Here is a 22,249-nt window from a genome sequence, read left to right as displayed (position 1 = left end):
AGCATCAACACTTCTGTGCCTCTGCCGCTGTGTTGATCTGTGCTTTGATATTAGTAAATATGTACAATACATGGGGGTGTGACCTTTATGATATCTGTGGGATGTACTTAAGTCTTTTTACAAACATAGTCATTCTAATTATGACTCATCAAACAAAGCCTCAGTGTTGACAAGCAATTACTACTCTCGACTAAGAAAGTGAATACTCTCCCACTTGTGATGGATGGTCGACAGTATCAAATGCACCGTCAATGAGCTGGTGAGTGACAGCATCTCTCCTCCCTCTTTCCACAGTGTTTAACGATAATCGTGTGGTTTAACAAGTGAGTAACAGACTATAAATTCACTGAGACTGTTATTTTATCAGCTTCAGTAGTGACAGTTTACAGTGCGTATTGAAAGCAGTGTTTTCCTAAAACTCCATGTTCTATGCAGGGTGAAAACCTCACTTATGTAACATCAATTCTTAGTCATACGGGCTCTGCCTTTCTGCCTGCTAATGTAAGGTTTTGCTGCCTGTTATATAACAAAAAAACGTTGCTCTCCAAACCTCTAGATTGCAGTATTTCCCACTATCAGACCCAAATCTGAGCATACTTGGCTCACAAATGCTGCTATATCAGAGTCTTGTCAGTGGATGGCAGCGTTTTTACATTGATAACTCCATGGTTTTGGAAGACCTCTAGCAAAAAGAGATACTGCTCCGGATTTCTCTCATCATTTGAGTTTCATACTGTCTAGTATGACAGTCGCTTCTGTAATATTGTGAGATTCTTCACTTCTGCTTTTTATTTTGTATTTTACCGGGAATATCTGAACCTCTCCAAATCAGTATCCTGGACACCATCCAAAGGTTTCAATGACCAACTAAATTTGTTCCAGTCCAAATCTTGTTTCATGACTAATGAAAGATACTACAACAAATGAAGCTTGTGTAATTTTCTGTCTTCAGAATTAAACTGGAACTGGCCTCAGGGATGTGCAATACCTTGTTGCTAGGTAACATCAGTTTGACGCCTCCCTCTCCTCTAACTCATTGCTCTGATTCACTGTGGAAATTAAAGCCTTTTCACCCTGATGTGTGTAATTTGCAGCCACTAAGATGTTACATTATATTAAAAAACTATAGTCATCAAATTAACTACAGTATATTGGTTTCTTGTGTGACCACAGGCCTACATTATGTTCAAAGGAGAATACAGGACAATAAACAAGATACAAAGGGCAATACTATAAAAAGATGATCTTAACTGTAGCACCACTAACCCTTAATTGCTTCCTTTACCATCTAATGTAGTAGTATATGCGTAGGTGTGCTGTCATGATGTAGCTGTGAAGGTTTAAATTAGCATGAGAATAAAAGCAGCCGATAGCCTGACAACATGCTGCATTATGTAATGCTATAATCCAAAAATAGCTTCTATTTATAAAACATCAGTCCTTTTTCGAGGCTGTTTAGTAATCGTAAGAAAACCTCTTTTTAACTTCTGCGTTGTCTTTGCACACAGTTTTTGATTGTTCCGGTGAAAAGTTTTAGGAAACCCGTTGGATGCACCAGATCACCAAACCTGCTGCTATGAGTGAAGGATAAAGCTGCAGTGAGACTGAGACGGGGGTGACATGGTCCCACACCTGTGACACAGGTACACAGCTTATTTCAAGGTACAATCAACTACTTTTCTTATAATCAATCACTGATTGTCCTTATCAGTCACATGTAACACAAGTAAGATACATGTTTCTGCTGATCTGTGGCTTCTGGGGCACATATGCCTACAGCACTTCACCTTCTGAGCTGTTTGTCCTGTCTCCTGTGCTGATGAGTGCTGCTTGCCAGGATAGGTTCTGCCATCTGCTAGAGTGTGTGTGTGTGTGGGTGTGTGTGTGTGTGTGTGTGTGTGTGTGTGTGTGCGCGCGTGTGTGTGTGTGTGTTGCAGTGTCACAGTGATGTGTCACTTGGCTCACTTTGGTATAAAAGCAAGACAACTGATGTGAAAATGAATTGAGTGTGACAGACTGAAGGGACCTTGTTAGTTTGCAATATGGACAGTTTTAGATTATGTTGTGTTACAGTATTATCTATGACTATCCTACTAGTCATACTCAGCTATCACAGAATACACTCATAGGCATATGCATTACAGGATTATAGGATAATGCAAATATGTACAGAGATGCAAAATTATGGTATCTGTGTGAAATGTGTGTATATGAGATAATTGTGTGCCATTTTAACACAAGAATGATATTTTAGAAAGATTTTTGTGACCTGCTGTGACCTCAACATCCACTGCCCTGATTTGCATATGTGTTTGCCACAGGTTGGGGCAGGATGGAGTGTGTGTGTGTGTGAGACTGATGTGCGGGTTGGTGTGGCGTCTGCAGTGATTAAGATGCTGTGGTGAAGACGTTGAACGTGTGGGCCACTTTGCTCAGCCTGGTGCCTCTGCAGTGGAATATGAATACAAAGGTAACTGAACCCTCTTGTTCATACACTCAGGAAACATTCAGCAGTGTTTTGCATTATTTATATTAATAGAAAGTGCTTCATTTCTGCCATGAGTTCTTTCTCAAAACAAGGACCCTCCTTTTCATCACTACTCGACTTTTTTTTAGCTGCAGATGAAAGCAGAATTGTAATAACACCATTATCCTACTTGCTCATTAACTGAGTGTAATGTGTGTGTGAAAGGAGGAGAAACTCTTTTTACTGATTTTGTAGTTTGTTACTCTGGAGAGACGTGTTCACTGTTTGTAAGCCTGCGTCGATTACATTAGTGACAGCTGCTGCAGTACAACGACAGGGAGAAAGAGTTGGGGGGGGGGCATGAGGGGTGAGCGGGTGACAAAGAAGAGGGAAAGAGAGAGAGAGTGAGAGAGTGAGAGCTTCGTCTCAGTCTCTCCACTATCTGATCACCAGTCTGCTGCATTTCTCTACAATGCAATGTCTCTGTACTCCTCCATCCCCTCCCTCTCTCCTCCTCCTCCTCTTCCTCTTCCTCCTCCTCCTCCCCATCTCTCTGTGAGCTCTAATCTCTCCAGCCGCTCTCTCTGCCTCACAGCTCGCTGCCGTGCCACCGCTCGCGTCTCTCTCTCGCCTGTGCTCTCCCTCCCCAGTTGAGGATGACATCCCCCAATTTGATGAACCAGCGAAGCTCTCATTCCGGCCGGCGGCTTCCGAGGGAGACCCCACGCGACCGGGCTCACCGGACGAGGAGCTGCCACATCTGAGGAGCTTCAGAGACTAACTGTCACCTCGAGCATGCTCTGAGTGAGTGTTTTGCTGTGTATACTTTGAGCACCTGTCAAAGATGAGGAGCGTGAGAGGGTGGGTGTGATTATGACAGGAGAGATCTGCTCTCTGCTTTACTGCTTAAAACTGCTGCACAATGTTGCTGCTGTTTTCCTTTTCTCAGATGTTGCTGCCTGATTGATTGTCTGACACTACAGCTGGAGATGTGAGAGTGATGAGGGATCATTGGTGGTACTGATCTTATGCAGCAGCTGTATCTTATCAGCAATGAGATGCTGTTCTTGGTCACGACACTGAAATCCCGTCTTTGTTTGCTCTCCTCTCCACATCACCACCACAGTGTTTACAGTAGCAAACACGCACACTGATCAGCGCCCCCCCTCTGTTCACACGCCACCATCAAGGGATCACTGCATGCTTCTTTCTATATCTATCATATAAGTATCTAGAACCAGAGCAATGAAGTTGAAAGACTCACTTTAGCTGGATGTTTATATCCTGTAACTGCTGCATTGCTCATATTGTCTCAACTCATTCCAAGCGTCTTATTTGGTATCTTGTTCTCGTCGCTGCATTGCTGTGATTCAGTGCAAAAACAAGAAAGCTGAAACACATGAAGTTGGTGGCGAAAAGTATGAAGTCTGTGGTTGGAGGAAAGTATCTCTATGGTAACAGCAGGTTTCAGTGAGGGCAGAGGAGAGGTGACAGAAGCTCGCAGAGGCTTTCTAGTGACTATTTAGCTGGATCACAAATGGGACTTTTCAGGCAGAGCAGAGTTGGGAATACATATAAATTGGCAATAAGAAATCATAATATCATAATATACCATACCCCAAACAGACTATGTGGTTCATGCTTAATGGTAAGAGTGCTTTGCTTTAAAAGCTACTTACAAAATGGAAGAATATTTCATCTAGAATAGTTGTTTGTGTCAGGAGAATTGTAGTTACCTGCACTTAAATGTGTTTAGGATGTCATTAGAGGGAGCCGCATGCTGTCAGAGAAAGATTCTTCAGAGTGAATCTTTTCAATGGTAATATGAGTCGTGATCAGAGAGCGAAAGAGGGAGTCCTGCCACTCCAGCCTCAAGTGTCATCAACCCAAACGCCTGCTCACAAGCCCACGTTCAGCCTCACTGTCATCTGCGTTTGTGGTAATGGCTGGATTTCCAAAATGCTCCCAAACCCTCAACCTGCTTTTGTGGATTGCGACAATCGTTTGTCTCAACCCCCGACAGTCAGATGCATTGGTGGCCCCAGTAAGTTATCCAAGTGTTTGCTATAGTGTCATAGTTCATCCTCTGAGGTTAGGAGAACAACTCAGCTGACACTTCACCTCATTTCAGACTGAAGCCAGTTAGTGGTTAAAGGCTAATTGCTGCCATGGCTGACAGGCTTTACTGTCCCTTCATCTTCACCAAGTGACAGAGGACAGTCATTAGAGTTGACGTCTCTTTTAAAGGAAACATCCACTCTCAATAACTCCAACAATGTCTTACTGTGTGTGAATTAGGGGTGTTCGGAGGCCTCTAGGAGACAATGGATGATAAATTGCAGTTGATGTGGCGCGCACACACGCTCACACACACACACACACACACACACACACACACACACACACACACAGCCTTTTTCAGTTAGTGCAGTTTTTCATTGAGTGCACATTTAAATGCATATCAGGATTTCATTTGGTGTGTGGGCTTAAATGAACTGGGTGGTTCTCACAGTGCTGCATGTTTCCAAAGTGGTGCACAGTGTTAAACACGTCACACTGTGTTTGTATTTTAATTAAAGTTTACGCCGCATTATTGCAGTCACTGATATGAGACAACCTTCTGCTATATGTTTTTATGCTTAGGTTTCACACAGATTCAAAGTGCAGTAGCTCATTAGAAGACATCCAGAGTTCACTCAAAGGGCACATGACATCCAAATAGCTTTGAATAAATGTGTGCATGAATATACGACTAAATATAGACTTATATTTAAAAGTAATGAACACATATTATAACACAGTATCTGTTTTTCTGTCGTTTATGACTTAAGCCTGTAATAACAAATATAGTCAGTGTGTGTTCTCATATTCGGGCTGAAGCAACAACAAGCTCCACTGGCTGCATCATCCAGGATTTAGTTCAGACTGTGACTCCATGGTCAAATGTGACTCTCTCACTTGATCAGAACAAAACTTCCAAATGACCAACATTTATTCTACTTAAATATACATCTAGATGTTGACAGGTGTGAATTGTCAGAGTTAAAGCACTTTCAGAATGTTCTTCGATTGTTTGGATGAGGCTGCAGTTATTGATGAGCCTCCTGAGCTGCAGAGCCTGTGCTGCTTTCAGGGAACACTTCAGCTGGAGAGCCACATTTGAATCAGAGAAGTGCTGCTGTTGCAAAAGGTTTTTTTTGTTGTTGCATGACTGTGATATTAGCAGTTTGTCGTTGTCATGACAATAGGCTTAAAAACAGCTCTTGTTTGTGGAGAGGATGGACCGATTGAACTATAGAGTTAGATGGGAGAAGGACTCGGGGCTGTTCTGTGTCACTACACCGCTACAACAGGTCTGTGATTCACTGCCACCTACAGTCCGTACAGGAGCTCTGCCCTCTACTCACCCTGCAGTCTGAATGTAGAGCAACACCCTGACTGGGATGCAACCTCTCTCCACTCTCCTCCTCTTCAACATCTCTGACTCACAGACCAGCACACAATATTCAACCCACAGAGTTGGAAGCCAGCATTCCTCTGTGAATGTTGCTGTTCTGATGCTGATGAGCTCTTACCAACAGTATCTGTGCAACAGGGCTGATTGCGGGGGCCGATTTAAATAGCTTGGATCGCCTTCTGTAAGACTGAGCCAAGCCAAAGTATATGGCTATTGCATGGACTGTAACAAGTAATAATGTTATGTTTCTTTCTTCGTCGTAGTGTTCAATTAGGAAAGGTTAGAGATGCTCGCTGATCACAGAGTTTGACCACTGGACTTGCCTTTCTCTCTTTCCAGGAGTTAGAATAAGCCATCAGACGTATCCTGTTGGTATTAGGAAATGCTTTGAGGGAGCTTATTATTGCAGAGGAGGAGCCCAGATGCAGTCTGTTAGCTCAGCTCAGCTCATTATGGACAGCCAGCTCTGAATCCCATCTGGTGCTTCATGCTAGGATGGTAAAGTGTAACCACCAATGTTTCCACTGTCTTATTACTGAAGACTCCATACACAATTAAATCACAGGACAGGCATTGTTATCTTGCAAGGATTTCTCTTGTTCTGCCTTTGGTCATGGCTAACACAGCGAGGCATCCATTAATCCATGATGGATCTGACACACTGTGCGAGCTCCACTCCTGCTCTGTCTGTTTACTAATTACAGCTAGATTCGCCCAAAACTTGATGGCCACCATCACACAGAAGAAGAAAGTAGCTCCCCTAGGTGCCACAGTGTTGTCCAGCAAGTCAAACGAGACCAGGAGGAGGTGAACAGTGAGATGCCAGGGAAACATGGACAATTAGCTTTTTGTGTTTGACACCATCTTCTCCATCCACACTAGCTGACCCATGTGTCTGTCCACTTCTCTTTGTGCCATCTTGTTTGTTGTTGCTGTAGCCCGAGGGTGTTGCCAGAGGGTGTCGCCCCAGGGTGCCTACACAGACCCGTGAGGAGGCTGGGCTGTGGATTCTGGCAAATTGAGAACTCAATAGAAAAATGAAGTTTCGGGCATTCAATTCCAGACATCCCAGAAATTCATCCGGCTGTCCAACAGCTCAACTGGTTGATCGGTTGTTGCTGTACCAGCTGATCAAGCCGAAATCAGGCCCGTCCCTGAAAGGAGTTGGCGTCTGTGAATTCATGGGTAATCAAGCTTCCTTGGTGTGACAACAACATGCGTTTTGACAATGAAAACAGACAGCAGGAATACGGACCATTGATTTAATGCTTAACACGCTATCAGCAGGTGCTGGAGGCAGCTCACCTTAGCTCCAGCTCTGCTCACACTGTGGTTGTACTGACTCGTCGTCATCGCTCATTACAGACCACCTGCTCCTCCGTCATGTCACGCCGGTGCTACAGGAATACCAGAGAGCTGTTTGTTTCAGTCTGGGCTCATGCTGTCGCCTGTTGTCTTACAGATCAGCTCACTCCCTAAATCAACCTTCAAGCACCTGTGGTATCTGTGATGCCTGTGTAGTTGCCTTTGTAGTTGTGTGGTGTATTTTTGCCAAACATATGTGTGAGGTTCATCACAGGTTAAACTGTGTAATTGTCATAATGTTTTGTTTGTGCTGAGCTTGTGAGCTGACTGAGTGCACCCATGGAGTCTTAACTGAGAATCTGACACTGGCTTCAACTCGCCTGTGAAACTGATTGAATATTGTGCGATAATGAGTGTTTCCTTAATTTGCTAAATTATATATCTAAACATGTTGTTGCACAGAGTAATGTGTCATATTCTCTCCACCTGACGCCTCACTTGTGCATTTGTCCCACACACAGACCAGTTTCTCCCTTTCTACTCTTTCTTGTTTACTTTCAGCCTTGTGAGTTATGGAATAATGCCCAACCTTTGATGGAGCAACAGCATAATGGCGACATTTACAACACGCTGTCTTTGTAAATGTGTGACGCCGGTGCTGTGTCCTGGCTGGCTACTTGAATAGTATATGCAATAAAATCTATTTTTTAAAGTATGAACAGTCCGTTTCACAGTATTTTTTATTAAATAAGCACATCCACCTTTCAGACATATTTTTGGATACATTACAAACCCTTGAGCTGGAGGCTGCGGTTGGAGGACCTGTGCATGTTGCTGGGGGGAGGAGTGGGAGTGGAGCCTTTGCTTTTAATAGACACTCTCTCTCTCTGTCGCTCATTCTTCTGCCTGCCTCTTCATCACAAAGGCTGCCAAATATATCCATCGGCAGTTAGAGAGAGTTATGCCAACACCAGCAGACAATTAGTCCATGTTCATCTAGAATAGATAGAATAGAGCACAGATCTGAAATTAAAAACTCTGAGCCACATTCTTCACTAATCATGTGCGTGATTATGTTGTAGATGCTGCACTTGATTATCTCCAAAACATCACAGCTGATGAATCACAGGGCCATGAATATGTCAAGTCTCTATGCCGTCGCTTGCTAATTCTTCTCCTCCTTGATATTCATACATAAGACTCTGAGTTGTGATTTCCTCTTGACATTTGTTTAAGTAAGGCACATTAACCTGTTCAGCTTTGCCTAATGAAGGGGATCCTCCAGTTTTGATTTGCAGAAATCCCAACGTTGATGCTTTGCAACTCTGATACCAGTATATATACAGGATATACACGACAATAAGGAAACCTTCCTGATCCTGCACACGGTCGGTCTATTGTGCTGTAACTATTGTGAGCGTCTGATCATGTGGTGCAGTATAATCGTCCCACTTGATAGACAGCGAAAACAAATGTATCCATTAATAATATAAAGTTAAGTGTTTTACATAAAAGCTTTGAGTCACCGCTTCAGCTTGCACAAGAGGTTTCACATCACGACAGTTCACGTGTTTCTCACTCATTCTCTCTTCTTGTGGTCTTTTCTCCTACAGATCAGCGCCTGTATCCTCAGCTCTCCACAGAAGACCATCTCCTTACAAGCAATCCATTATTTTAGAAACGCATAGACGCCAGAACTGCAGGACACATGTCACAGGTATTGAGACGATGCTTAATTTCAGCCAGTTTGCTTTGATGTAGTCAATGGCTGAGTCTGTGTGTGTGTCTGTGTGTTTGGTAAGTGTTTCACAACAATGGCTGAACCTTTTCACCACCTCCTAAAGGAGAAAATGAGCTGTGAATGTTGACATATTCAGTGATTACAGGGTAAATACAATGTTAACATGTTGGTGTGGTGTGGTGTGTTTGTGTGTGTGCGTGTGTGTGTGCGTGTGCGTGTGCGTGTGCGTGTGCGTGTGTGTGTGTGTGTGCGTGTGTGTGTGTGTGTGTAGTTTGAACTGAACCACTGTGAACTTGGTTACATTTGGACTGTGGATATAAAATATTGAAGGCAGAAACAGAAGCACACAATATTTATGAATAAGAATTTCTAATTTATGATGAAATAAGTGTAAAAATTGCAATTTGTTACTCACATCCGTGCTGATGAGACTGAAAAGGTTGCATCTGCTGATCTTTATTTCAGATGTGTTGACGATTTCAAGTATCCAATATGCTTAAACTGCATACCACAGACAGTAAATGTTGCTTAATGCTGACAGATCTGTGTTCAAGCCTGCGTGTGAAGCCTCATGCTGTTGTGAGCATGTGTCTGCCTTTTGACGACGTGCTACTTTTGGTTGTACACCAGGAGCTGTGACTATGTGAGAAAGATTCCCTGCTGTGTCTCTAGTTTGCTCTGCTCCTCGGGCTCTGTCAGGCTTTACTGGCCCTTTTGATAGCATTGTCAATCATTAGGTTCACGTCCCATCACAACCATGCAACCAAACTAGTAATGTCTAGAAACTCAACCCTCTCACATCAGCGTGCTGCAGAGATTCAGGAAATGTTAACTTGAAGTCATACGCAAGTCAGGCTGATGTTGGATGATCCTGCGTTCAGATGGAACCGGAGATCTCACTTGTCCAGAGAAAGATGTCTGACCTGGAGTCGGTTCTGCAGCAGAAGGACGTAGAGCTGAAGGCCTCAGAGACTCAGAGGAGCATGTTGGAGCAGGACCTGGCAACCTACATCACAGAATGCAGTGTAAGTCTCCCCCCCCCCCCCCCCCCCACCCTGCCCCTACCTGGACTGGTTTACTTGTTGTGGAAGTGTGCATGTAAGTGTGTATTTGTGCTTTGGTGCTTATGAATTATGATGTAATGCTCATGTCACACTTGCGAATCTGTATCTGCGAATCTGTATCTGTTCATCTTATATGTGTGTGTGTGTGTGTGCGCGTGTTTGTTTCAGAGTCTGAAGCGCAGTTTGGAGCAGGCTCGCACGGAAGTGACGCAAGAGGATGATAAAGCTCTGCAGCTGCTCCATGACATCAGGGAGCAAAGCAACAAGCTTCAGGAGATCAAGGAGCAGGTGAGCGGGTCTGAGAGACGGCCTCACTCTGCCTGGTTTCCTCTCTGTTATAGTGTCGTGTAAAGATCGTTTCATATTAGTGATCAGATGGAGAAGGTCAACTCAGTCAAGCTGTGTGTCGGGTGTGAGTGTTAATTGGACTCACACATGATGATGGAGAGCTTCCACTTGCTGTAGGGGTGTAATCAGTACAACATTATACACCTACAGCATCTTCACAAATGGCTCCCAACCCAGTGCGCTACTTAGATTAATCATCATAGCAAGAAGGTCCTGGGTTTGATTCTGGGCCAGGTCCTTTCTGTGTGTTTGTGTTGGTTTCCTCCCCCCTTTCAAAGACACGCAGCCTAGGTGACTCAAGTGTTTATCAGGTGTGAATGGGAGTGTGACTGAGTTGTCTGCTGTGTGTGTGTGTGTGTGTTTGCCCTGTGATACACTGGCGACCTGTTGGGATGTCCCTGCTTCTCGCCCAATGACTGCTGGACAGGCTCCAGCACCCCCGTGACCATGAGAGGATAAGCGGCTAACAGGGTCGTGGCTCATCTGCAGACATTCACTCATAACAGCTGTTTGATCATTCGGGACGATGTTGGACAATGAGACTTTAGCTCATCCAGGTCACACTGTGTCTTCACCTGAGTCTGCAAAGTATGCACACACAGCGCCTCATCGCTCACCTGTGATAAGTGTGTGTTTGCGTGTGTGTTTGTCTGTGTGTGTGTATAGCCTGGCAGATGAGGGAATTAAGACGTCTCAGAGATTGACAGTTGAGGACAACAGATAGAGAGCTTGACGGATCGTCTGTCTTGCGTTATGCACCATTTTTCTTAGGGTTTCTCTCAGCCAACTCTAACACTGGTAACCAGGCGCTGAATACATTGTGCAGTGGTTGCCATGGTGATGAGAGCCCTATACCTACATGTGAGGAGAGCACTGGTGCAGTGGGCAGGCTGTCGTGATGAGGTGCTGGGGCCTTGGCTCACACACTGCTCGGAAAGCGAAATGTTTGATAAACCCAAAACACGGCGCCTACAAACCACGGCGCCCTGATCTGGAGGCTGCCGCAGCATGATGTCGTCTTTAATGCCAATAAGCTGCACTGGGAAGGGGGGGGAGGTTCTGCATGTAAAGTGTTTTGCCTGTACTGAGTTCCCCAGACATCCTCCTTTATTTCTCCTGTCTTCTTTCAAAAGGACCATGTTTAGGTTTGTGTGTTTTTTGATATATTTATTCAACTGTAATCCTGCCTGTTGTGATGTTGTTGCTCCATCCCTCTGCTTACATGCACCTTTCCTGACTGCTAATAGACCAATATCGCAAGAAGGCAATGGAAATCAGTCTTTGAATCATTCTGAAAGATTAAATGCAGAACACAGGGAGCAATGTTAAGTGATGAATTGACGGATGGAACAACCTAAATCCCAAGTCCATTATTCTGAGTGACAAACAGCAAAATTAATCCAAAACAAAGCTAATAAAGGTTGATGTCATGTTTCCGGAAATTGGGAACATAGGGGAGTAGTTCCACTGTTTCCATGGGAATTGATGGGTAGATGGCTGTACAGCTGCACTACCGGGGCTCCAAATGTCAAATCTGTCTTTATTTGAGGGGATTTGTGACGGGAAATGAAATGAATGAAGCACGAAAGGTTTGGAATCGTTAATAGTAAACGTTTATCTCCTTGGAAATACTGTATTTAGGAAGTTGCCGTTTATCTTGAGGGAGAAGGAAAGCACAGGGAAAAGATGAGAAATGTACAATATATGTGATATGTCATGTGATTATAATTCTATAGGGCTCCAGGTTCGTGTCTAGCCTGCGATAGTTCTCATTGTTAGGCGCTGACTGATCTTATCCCGACCCCAGCATCTACAGAGGTGAGGGGTCACGTGAGGTGATATTCAGCTCCTCAGTAGAGACGTCGGTGTGTTCTCTTGGCTCTGTGTTCTCATGGGGGCCTGTCAGCTGGATATTTACAACAACTAAATCCAGCGTTACATCTTGAAAAGCATCTCTCCCACGCACCGCGTCGTATGACTGCAGTGTTTATTCTTCTCATGCAGAAGCCGTGCAGTGTTGGATCAACAAACCCTAGAGACAGACGATAGATTCTTGTTTTCTCAAAGCGATCTGTGCCAAAGCCATTAGGACTCGCCAACCTCTGCAAGGAGTCTTTGGAGTTGCGGGGTTGAAGTGGAGATGTACACGACCTTGCTGTTCTTATCTGGCTTGGTTTAAATATTGATAAACTGGCTCGAGAGAGAGAGGGTGTTATGTAAACATAAAAATGGCATTATATAAACATATTGTGTCTCAGCCTCCTTAGAAAAACTGTCTCCTTCACCCCTGTAAATGTGTCCTAACCTGAGAAATTGCATATTTGTGCTGCCGGCTGGGTGGCGAGAGAGAGAGAGAGAGAGAGAGAGAGAGAGAGAGAGAGAGAGAGAGATCGTGATACGGTCGGAAATCCACCAGCTGAGGAAGAAGCTCAGCGTATGTTGAGTTGCTCAACTGTTCAACTCGCAGAAGATCCTGTAAACACGTTGCTGTATTTCACACACTGCTGATAACAGCCTGGCAGAGATAAGTGTCGGCTGCGTTGCATTCTGGTCTGTAGAGGCGACTGTGGGTGAACAGGGCATTATGACGTCTGCCCCCTCCTTTCCTTGGATCATATACGTGAATGCTTTGATCAAAATAAATGCTGGTAAAGAGAGTCAAGTGTTTATCAGCAATTTGTAAGTGAGCTTTAACCAGTGATTATGACATTATGCACATTCTTCTGATTTATGCTGCGCTTTCAGTTCACCACAGTTCCTTTTCATATTTAGCAGTTTCAGACAGATATAAACAGGCGAATATACTATTCAAAGTTTTTAGTTATCATACTATTAACATAATCTTTATAATAAGATTGTGTCTCATCTGCAACTTCACTTCAGTGGGCATCAAACACATTCATATGATATAATATAATACAAGAAAGAGCTGGAGGCTGGGTCTTTTGACAGATGTGCTTGTTCTCTATTTCTGGGTGATTGATGTCATCTGTTTGTAGGAATAAATACATAACATCATCAACCATCCAAATGAAATGGAACTGTCAATATCAATACAGAACAATACAGAGCTGGAAAGAGTTAATGTTTGCAGGATTTGCAGCCAGACTTCCAGTTGCTCCAATGAGAGTAGAGAATGTAAGTAGCCACCAAGATGGAGGTTGGGTACATAGTAATCAGTGGTGTGAAGGGCTCTCTCAATCACTGGGCAGTATTAAATCTGTAAATCAGCATGGTGGTGACAAGAGTGGGCTGGTTTGCTCTAGATTACAGTATGTGATTGAAGGACAAGTCTGCTATTTTTTTAAGTATTTAAAGTGACAGAATCATTCCTACTTGTTGAATTGCAGCACAGCCGATGCAGTAACGTATTACTCTTTTCTACAATAACACAGTGAACGAGTCAAGGACAGAATACTGAGCGTGCAAGTGGGTCTGCACTAAAAGGCAACACTGCATGAGCCTGCAGCTGTCTGATGGCTGAAGCTTTAACTTCCTCCAACCTGCATCATTTTCCTGATGACTTACAGGAAAATCGCTTGGTATCAATCTTGCTATGAGGAAGTCATGAAATACAGATGAGGAGCAGATCCATGAAGATCCAGCTGCTCGTCACGCGGCACTGATGGAATGTTCACAGGAACAATTCAGTGTAAACTGGAACAACAATACATATAATACATACTTACAACTGAATGTATTGTCGTTCCTCTGTAGTTACCTATTTCTCTGATGCACTGACTCTCTCCCCCTTGTTTGGTTGTTTGTATCAGTTGCTTGTCAGGCTCAGGATGCAGGCAGATGCTACTTCCTGTTATGTTGACAGGCCACCGTCCCTATGCGCTGATGAGGAGCTGAACATTAAATGTGACTAATCACTTTCTAACGGACAAGTGCATTAAAGACTCTGACTGGTCTGTTTAACATACAGTATTTACCACCAGCCTCTCTGTACCTCCACGTTTGACTCACTTGTGGAGTTTCACTTTTGTTTCACTTTTATTTTATTCATTAAAGTTTGGTCAAGAGGAGATTTACTTTTCAAACAGGTCGACCAAACTCACTGTGACGGCAACTCATCATGTTTACCTCAGACACTTCAAACATTTTGTGCCATTCAGCGGCGACAACACCTCCATAAGCTCACATTGTTCTCAAATATGTGACCGCAGTAGGAGTAGAGAGCAAACAAACAAGCTGATGCTTAATGGATCACATGTTTACAAGTGGACAGCATTTGAATAAGTGATTCATCTCAGCTACAAATACAAACACAAACTCCCCTCCCCTCTTCTCCCCTCCTCTCCTCTCCTCTCCTCCCCTTCCCTCCCCTCTCCTCTCCTCTCCTCTCCTCTCCTCTCCTCTCCTCTCCTCTCCTCTCCTCTCCTCTCCTCTCCTTCTTGGTTCCTGTTGTCGTTCCTCAGGAGTATCATGCCCAGCTGGAGGAGATGCGAGTTTCCATCAGGCAATTGGAGGAGGACCTGTCTGCTGCCCGTCGCCGTAGCGACCTGTATGAAGCTGAGCTAAAAGAGTCTCGGCAGACCAGCGACGAGCTGAAGAGGAAGGCCACAGACTACCAGCACAGGATGCAGAAGGTCTTTCCTTTCTACCTAAAGCTGTCATACATCCTGGAGATCATGAAAGCTCAAAAAGGAGAAGCTTGAAAATCGAGAAACGAGAGTCTGAATGTAGGTTTGATCCACCAGAGCCAGCTGAGATGTTTGTGTGTGGAATCGGCGTCCACAACCAAACATATGTTGGAAAACACTCCTGTCATTGCTGACAAAGGCCTCCCAACTGGAGTGGACCCCAAAGAAGTCCCTCCTTAGTACCACATATTGGCTCCTGACAGTTCAGTTTATATAGAGGATCATTTCTTTTTAGGGAATCTGTAAATATTAACTTGACAACCAGACCGTTCAGTAAAGCCTGCTTAGAGTTTGATGACAAAGACTTTACGGAAGACTCTCTCTGCAATACTTTCTTCTTCCTCTTGTTGTCACTGGGTTGGTTCCAGTCCACCTCACTCTCCTCACCTCCATCATTACTAGCACAAAAATCAATTCCTCTTTTTATCTTCTGCATATATTCACAGGCCAAAGATCAAGGCAAGGTAGATGCAGACGACCTCGTCACTAAGCTGGAGAAGGTATATTGTGACATATATTACCTACTGTATGTCTGCATGTCATACTGTATACTGTATAATGATCATGTACCTCATAAGAAACCGTATGTGGCTTTAATGTTCATGACTCTCCTCTTCTTCATCAGACCATCGCTGAGCAGCATGGAAAGATTCAGGATCTTCAGGATAAGCTTTCAAAGGTAAAACATACTTTAGGAAGCTTAATGGATGGATTTATCATATTTCTCAGTTTGTGTTTCCAGACAGAGGAGATGTAAACACTCTCTGGCTTTGGGTTTGTAGATAAACAGATTTGGGACACAGCCTGCGGACAATTAAGCTGCTTTTTAAAAAACACATTTACTGCTTAATTATTAGCAATCGGACAGTTTTGCCTCATTAGCCTTGGTGAAGAACATTTCACAATGGTCTTTTCCTCGAAATTAATATTTGAAATGACCATCCATGCTGCTGAGAGCTCAAGAGGCTGTGCTGTAGACTGAACAGGCTGACTGAACACACAGTTTGGTTCAGGTCTGCTGCCTGGAGGATCATTATGTCAATAATACACTGTGTACACGCTGAACAGTCAAAGCAAATCCGCCTTTCACACAAAACCATTCTTGACACTGGCAATCTATGATTACTGTTACATGGATGCAGTGGAAAACAAAGATTAACTTTACAAAAACAGATTAGATTCTTAACCATTTATATTTTATTATTGTACATTTTGTCATGAGAGTTTTATTCTCTACACAGCATATTGCATCAACAAGTGAACGAATCATTTTGTAAACTCGATTGGGTTCATATTCAGAAAATGGCCTCATTCCCTCTTCATGAAGATTGGTGGGGAAGTCCAGATTGTTTTGATTGAAGACTTTTTTGTCCTCCTGTAGTGTGAGGGCTGTTTTCATGCATCTTACTTCCTCTGACCTTCTCTGCGTTTGGTTTCAAATTGTAAATATTAAACATGTAGTATATTTACGATGCAGTCCGACTGGACATTGTTAGTTTGCGGGTAACGCCCAGCATCAACAAGGAGGCAGACTTCTCCTGGTGACGTTGGAAAGGCTGGCGGCCAATTACAAGACAAGCTGACTGAAATGAATTGAAAGGAGGTCATAAATTCCCAAATTGGAATTTGCCAATTTCTACTCGCCTCCAGCTGGAGCTATAACTTGTGTGGGCCGAGTTCCATAACGTCATTTTTCTTTCTTCTTGTTTTTGCCTTTTAAAAGGTTGGTCGATTTTGAATGGAATCTGTTATTGTGTTGTAACCAAATGAGTAAATGTGTTTCCTCCAGGCTCCACACATGCTGTCCTCATGTGTGCTGGGCCTCACCTGTTCACACAGCTTAATAAAGACCTCATCTATGGCATAAAGGTTTTGATGAGACTATGATGTGCTGCATTAGAGGCCAAACATGAATCCAGGAATGCTAAAGTGCTTCTGAGGAGCCTTTTTATTCAACTCACTCTTCTGCCGTTGTGACCCTCAGGCCCTGAAGGCGAGTGCTGAAGCTACGGACCTGCTGCAGGGGATCAGGGTGGCCAAGGAGCGAATGGAGCGAGAGCTGGAGAGGCTGCAGAACAAGGAGGACTCCAGTGACAGCCTACGGAGACGCCTCCGTGAGACTGAGGTACTTATCACACACTCACACGCACACTCACACGCACACTCACACGCACACGCACACGCACACGCACACGCACACACACACACACACGCACACACACACACACACACACACACACACACTGGCCTTGTGCCTGTTTCTTGTTATTTATTTGTGCATTATGTCATTTGTTGTTCTGCAAAGACACTATCTAAAGAACCTGTTAGCTAAAAGAGCTTATAAATAAATCTGGCACTGTGTAGCTGCTAAGGATTGAAAAGCCCATATGTGCTCCTGGACACATTTAGTTTTTGCACCGTCTGTGGTAGATTATGAAATGATTTTTAAAAGCAAAAGCACTGGTGTTTGTTCTGCTTGTGAGGAGAGCAGGACTAAGCTGCACAAAAGGCTCTTACATGTAAACAGACTTCAAACTTCATCACACATGACAAGTCTCAGCTTCACACCTACAGTATGTATCAATCCAGACAGAATGTAAGTGTGGATGCATTACTTCACATGTATTATATAATATTCTATAAAGACCACACACAAAGACCATGTCTCAGTTGACTCGGTTGGTCTGTATCTTACATTTTACTCATTTGTTCTCTTGTGGCTCAGTGATGACCGATTAGATCTAATGTTAATCACCCTGACATTAAACTAACAGGAGAAATTCCTGACTTCAAATGATTTGAATACTCATTTTCCTCTCGATGAACCCTAATGTTTTGTTTTGTCATTGTGTAAAGCTCTCTACTATAAACAGTATTGATCAACATTTTGAAATACTCCTTAAATTGAGTTCAGGCTTAAAATGATCCTAATGGAATTCCAGACGCTCATACTCAGCAGGTGTAATGAAGTAGAAATAAAGAAAAATTAAATTCTGTAGTTGGTGAATAGTATTGTCCTTGAATAAATTATATTATACATTCCTGAAAGAGCTCTAATGGAGATTCTGCTATGTTTACATCACACACACACACACACACACACACACACACACACACGCACACACACACGCACAAACAATGCCACTGTTTGTTGCTCAGCATAAACAGTAAGTGTGTGAATGAGCATTGTTTAAGACCGTGGAGCCACAAGGAAGGAAATGTGTTTATGCTGAAATCCTCACGGCTCCTCAGGCCTCATGGCTTCCCACATTAATGCAAACGGCTCTTTGAAAGGACTGCATGGGACTGGAAAGAGGGATGAACATTGCTGAGGTGCATCACTAACAAGCCAGCTGCTATATAGTCGCTTCTTCCTTGAAGTGGTAATTTGAGGTCTAATTGGCGTTCCTAGGACAGCATTAGGTGCCCACATAGGAATATACAGAACTCTTTGCTGTTGTAGATCCTTTGACCTGAAGTTTTAACTCAAATATTCCACTAATTAACAGCGGCATGTGTTTGTGTATGGATGTCAAATGATGTGTGTGTTACTCTTTAATGTGTTTATAAGCAGGATGGCAGAAAGACGTTGGAGAATCAGGTGAAAAGGCTGGAGATCGTCGAGCGGCGGGAGACCAAACTGAAGGACGAAAACCAGAGCAAGGCCCAACAAATCCAGCAGATGGGAGAGAAGATAATGGTAACCCGCCGTTCAGTCCCTCTGTAAAGCTTTGATGAGTGAGATCTTCTTTCTCTGTACCACCTGCTGAAAGTCTGCAGAAAGAAATCTAGAGATCTGGATATGAAAGTACCCACAAGTAAAAGTAAAGGTTTCATCCATCCTATCCAGGCTCAAGGTCACTGTTCCATCTTAAACTGGGCTACAGGTTGCACCTTCAGCAAACGGAAGTTAGGCTAATAGGAGAACCTCAGTTTAACCACAAACATTCACTAGTTTGGCTACATTATTTTGGTATTTTGCATTTGACTAATTGTTTTGTTCTGGTTTGCATAATGAATTTCCTGTAGGAGCTGGAGGAAAATCTGAGAGAGAACCAAGCAACTGCCCAGCGCTTGGAGACTCACCTGAAGCAAAAGGAGAAGCTGTATGAAGATAAGATAAAGGTTAACACACACACACACACACACACACCAACACAATGGATCCAATGGGTTGAATTCTGTCTCGATCAGTGCGCACAGCGTGAGTGGGTAACAACATGTGATTCTTTCTTCTCCTGTGTGATGGCCACCATATCGTTTTAGATTCAAGTTATTAGAATTTTTCAACAGCTTTCCTATTTTTTGGTTTTGATTGGGATTAGTGTCCAAGTATTGCCCGCAGATCAGTCAGCTTGTACGGTGTGAGCTTATTAAAGTTACAGTAGATTGTAAATCTTGCTGTTGTAAGGATGAAAAACCTCACACCTATGGACAGAGATAGTTAACTGTGTTTTATCTGACTCCATTAATAAATAAGAATGGCACTATGATTTAGTGACGCTAATTATGCTTTGCAGAGAGGCATGGAACAATAGAATCGAGATGAATGGTGGATAGTTTACTAACATGAGCTGATAGCTGACATTACAGTTACAGTTACAGTTGCAGAGTGTAAATCAAGATCTAAAGAGATACAAATGACAAAATAAACCAGATAAACAAACCAGGTAATGAGGGTCAAAAATAAGAGAATAATGAAAAAGTAGATAGAAAAAAAGAGCAAGAGAAGGAAAGGATCAGGGAGACAGAGAAGAGCCAGGGAGACAGAGCCCCAGGTCAAGGAGAATATAGGAGAGAGCAGAAGGTAGCAGAGCACAGATAGAAGAGAGAGAGCCCTTTTCCCAATGGCCTTTTAAATACTCTTATCCTAGACATTTACATTACGATCATTTGGCAGACGCTTTTATCCAAAGCGACTTACATTACCACCCTTCGCAGAGGGGGGAGCAATTGAGGGTTCGGTGCCTTGCTCAGGGGCACCTCGGCAGGGGCTCGAACCGGCGACCCTCCGGTTCCCAAGCGGAAGCTCTACCCACTGAGCCACTGCCTCCCCTCCCTTACCTACTTTCGCCACAACCAATGACAGACTGTCACATCAGTTCTTTGGAACAAACACTGACAACAACAATGTGTGAATGTATCCACTACTTTGTCCAGCATTGTTAAACCATGCAGCATTCCTTTCTGTGGTTAAAGCATCATCCTTGGCCTTTTATGTTGAAATTAAGATAAGGTTAGCCCTGAGATTCCTTTGCAGTCTCTGCGTAAACACTTATTAGAAACTGGACAACAACAGACCCAAGCACAGTTACATTAAGACAGGAACACAACTAAATAATGGCTTCATTTTGATACGTCCACAGAGGTTTAAAGCCAACAGGCCATCTTCTGTCTTTTGTGCAACAATTTGAATGTCCATTTTGGTCTTACACTGTAAATGTCAGCCGTTGAACGCTCTGCCTAGAAACATGTTGTGTGAGTTGTGGGAGCGTTTGGTGCATGGGAGGTCTACAGTGTGACATGTTCACACCATGTCCTGTGAAGTGATATCCTGGTTATGGTTCTTGTGGGCTGTCTGGCACTGAGCAGGTGCTGGAGGCCCAAATGAAGGCGGACATGGCTGATAAGGAGATGCTGGAGTCCAGTCAGAGCAAATTTGAGGAGGAGGTGCGGGAGAAATGCAGCATCATCGGCGAGCAGAAGGCGGTAAGAGCTGACCGGCCTGGAAACAACACAGTTCCAGGCGTTTTATTGTTTATCACACTGACATAGAGTTTAGAAATATTCTCTGGCCAGGTTATTGTGAAGGACAAAATCAGCCATAACTGTTGGAGCCCATTTAGAGCTTATAATGTGGAGACCTGACTTAATGTTTTCATAAAACACATTATATTGTCCATTCAGACCATAAATGCTATGGACTCAAAGATGAACAGTCTGGAGCAGAGAATTTCTGAGCTGTCTGAGGCCAACAAACTGGCAGCCAACAGCAGCATCTACACCCAAAAAAACATGTAAGTACTGACACACAATCATGTGTTATTATTCTGTTTGACATTTGGAAAACAAAGATTTAGAAATACTTTCAGTATTTATGGCATAATGATGATTATTCCTAATATATCTTCCGCAGTTACAGTCGCAAATTACAGATAAATGTTGTAGATTGATGATGCTGTTGATACGGTACCATTATGTACACATGACTCAAGGACAACAGCCTGTTTTGCACCGTGTATTGATATAATGGCACATACAGATGTGATTGTATACTTGTGGACTCGGCAGGAAAGCCCAGGAAGAGATGATCTCAGAGCTTCGCCAGCAGAAGTTCTACCTAGAGTCCCAGGCTGGGAAGTTGGAGGCTCAGAATGCCAAACTGGAGGAGCACCTGGAGAAAATGAGTCAGCAGGAACAAAGCAATAAGAGCCGCGTGCTGGAGCTGGAGACCAGGCTGCGAGAGGTGAGGAGACACAGGGGGGTGGAGGGGGGCGGGGCTGAGCCTGGTCTTGACAGGTGATCCATGTGTTGATGGATGGCTAAGTATCTTACACAGGAGGAGCACTTACTTCACACCTCAACCTGTTATCGTTAAGTCTCTTATCCTGAACACGTTCTTTCTCCATATTGAATATGTCGGTCACCTTCCTCGTCTCAGATTCTGGACGCCTCCTCTCTGTTCTCCCTCCTAGATTGGACTGGAGCATGAGGAAGAGAAGCTGGAGATTAAGCGTCAAGTGACAGAGGTGACCCTGTCCCTGCAAGAGCGCGAATCCCAGATCAGCAACCTGCAGGCGGCTCGGCGTGCCCTGGAGAACCAGCTGCACCAGGCCAAGACGGAGCTGGAGGACACCACCGCAGAGGCAGAGGAGGAGATCACAGTGCTCAGAGTGAGAGGCAGACGGGCAGCTGCAGTGTGTTTAAGCATCCTTTGATGTTACATAATGCATAAGCCTGTCCCTCTGTTTCTCCTCTTTTAGGCACACAGAGATGAGATGCAACGCAAGTTTGACGCCTTGAGAGACAGCTGCTCAGTAAGACGCTCACCCTCATCTCACTTCAAATCAAATCCCACAGTAATCATCACGTATGACAAAACACTGTAAACTGTTTCTGTTTCCCTTTGGCACATTTGCCTCATGGCAGTCACCATTATCAGTCATTCATTAATAAATTGGAATAAGCTTATTTGATTTCTGATGGTTTCAATCTCAT

General features: G+C 43.7%; 1 protein-coding gene across 1 annotated transcript in view; it reads left to right on the top strand.

The window, feature by feature from the left end:
• Window positions 1-9,851: 9,851 nt before the first annotated feature.
• citb (citron rho-interacting serine/threonine kinase b) overlaps window positions 9,852-22,249 on the top strand; it is a 28,326-nt gene continuing 15,928 nt past the window's right edge. Inside the window, 13 exon segments of the mRNA XM_076164715.1 lie at window positions 9,852-9,995; window positions 10,203-10,322; window positions 14,807-14,977; window positions 15,478-15,531; window positions 15,657-15,710; window positions 17,016-17,156; window positions 18,606-18,731; window positions 19,061-19,156; window positions 20,624-20,740; window positions 20,939-21,048; window positions 21,323-21,497; window positions 21,727-21,924; window positions 22,015-22,068. Coding sequence (XP_076020830.1) covers window positions 9,852-9,995; window positions 10,203-10,322; window positions 14,807-14,977; window positions 15,478-15,531; window positions 15,657-15,710; window positions 17,016-17,156; window positions 18,606-18,731; window positions 19,061-19,156; window positions 20,624-20,740; window positions 20,939-21,048; window positions 21,323-21,497; window positions 21,727-21,924; window positions 22,015-22,068 — 1,560 coding nt within the window.

Source organism: Genypterus blacodes, unplaced genomic scaffold, assembly GCF_046128005.1.
Source record: "Genypterus blacodes isolate CSIRO-AG114 ecotype Tasmania unplaced genomic scaffold, CSIRO-AGI_Gbla_v1 ptg000138l_1, whole genome shotgun sequence".
NCBI classification, from domain to species: Eukaryota; Metazoa; Chordata; class Actinopteri; order Ophidiiformes; family Ophidiidae; genus Genypterus; species Genypterus blacodes.
This window is presented reverse-complemented; position numbering and strand designations above follow the sequence as displayed.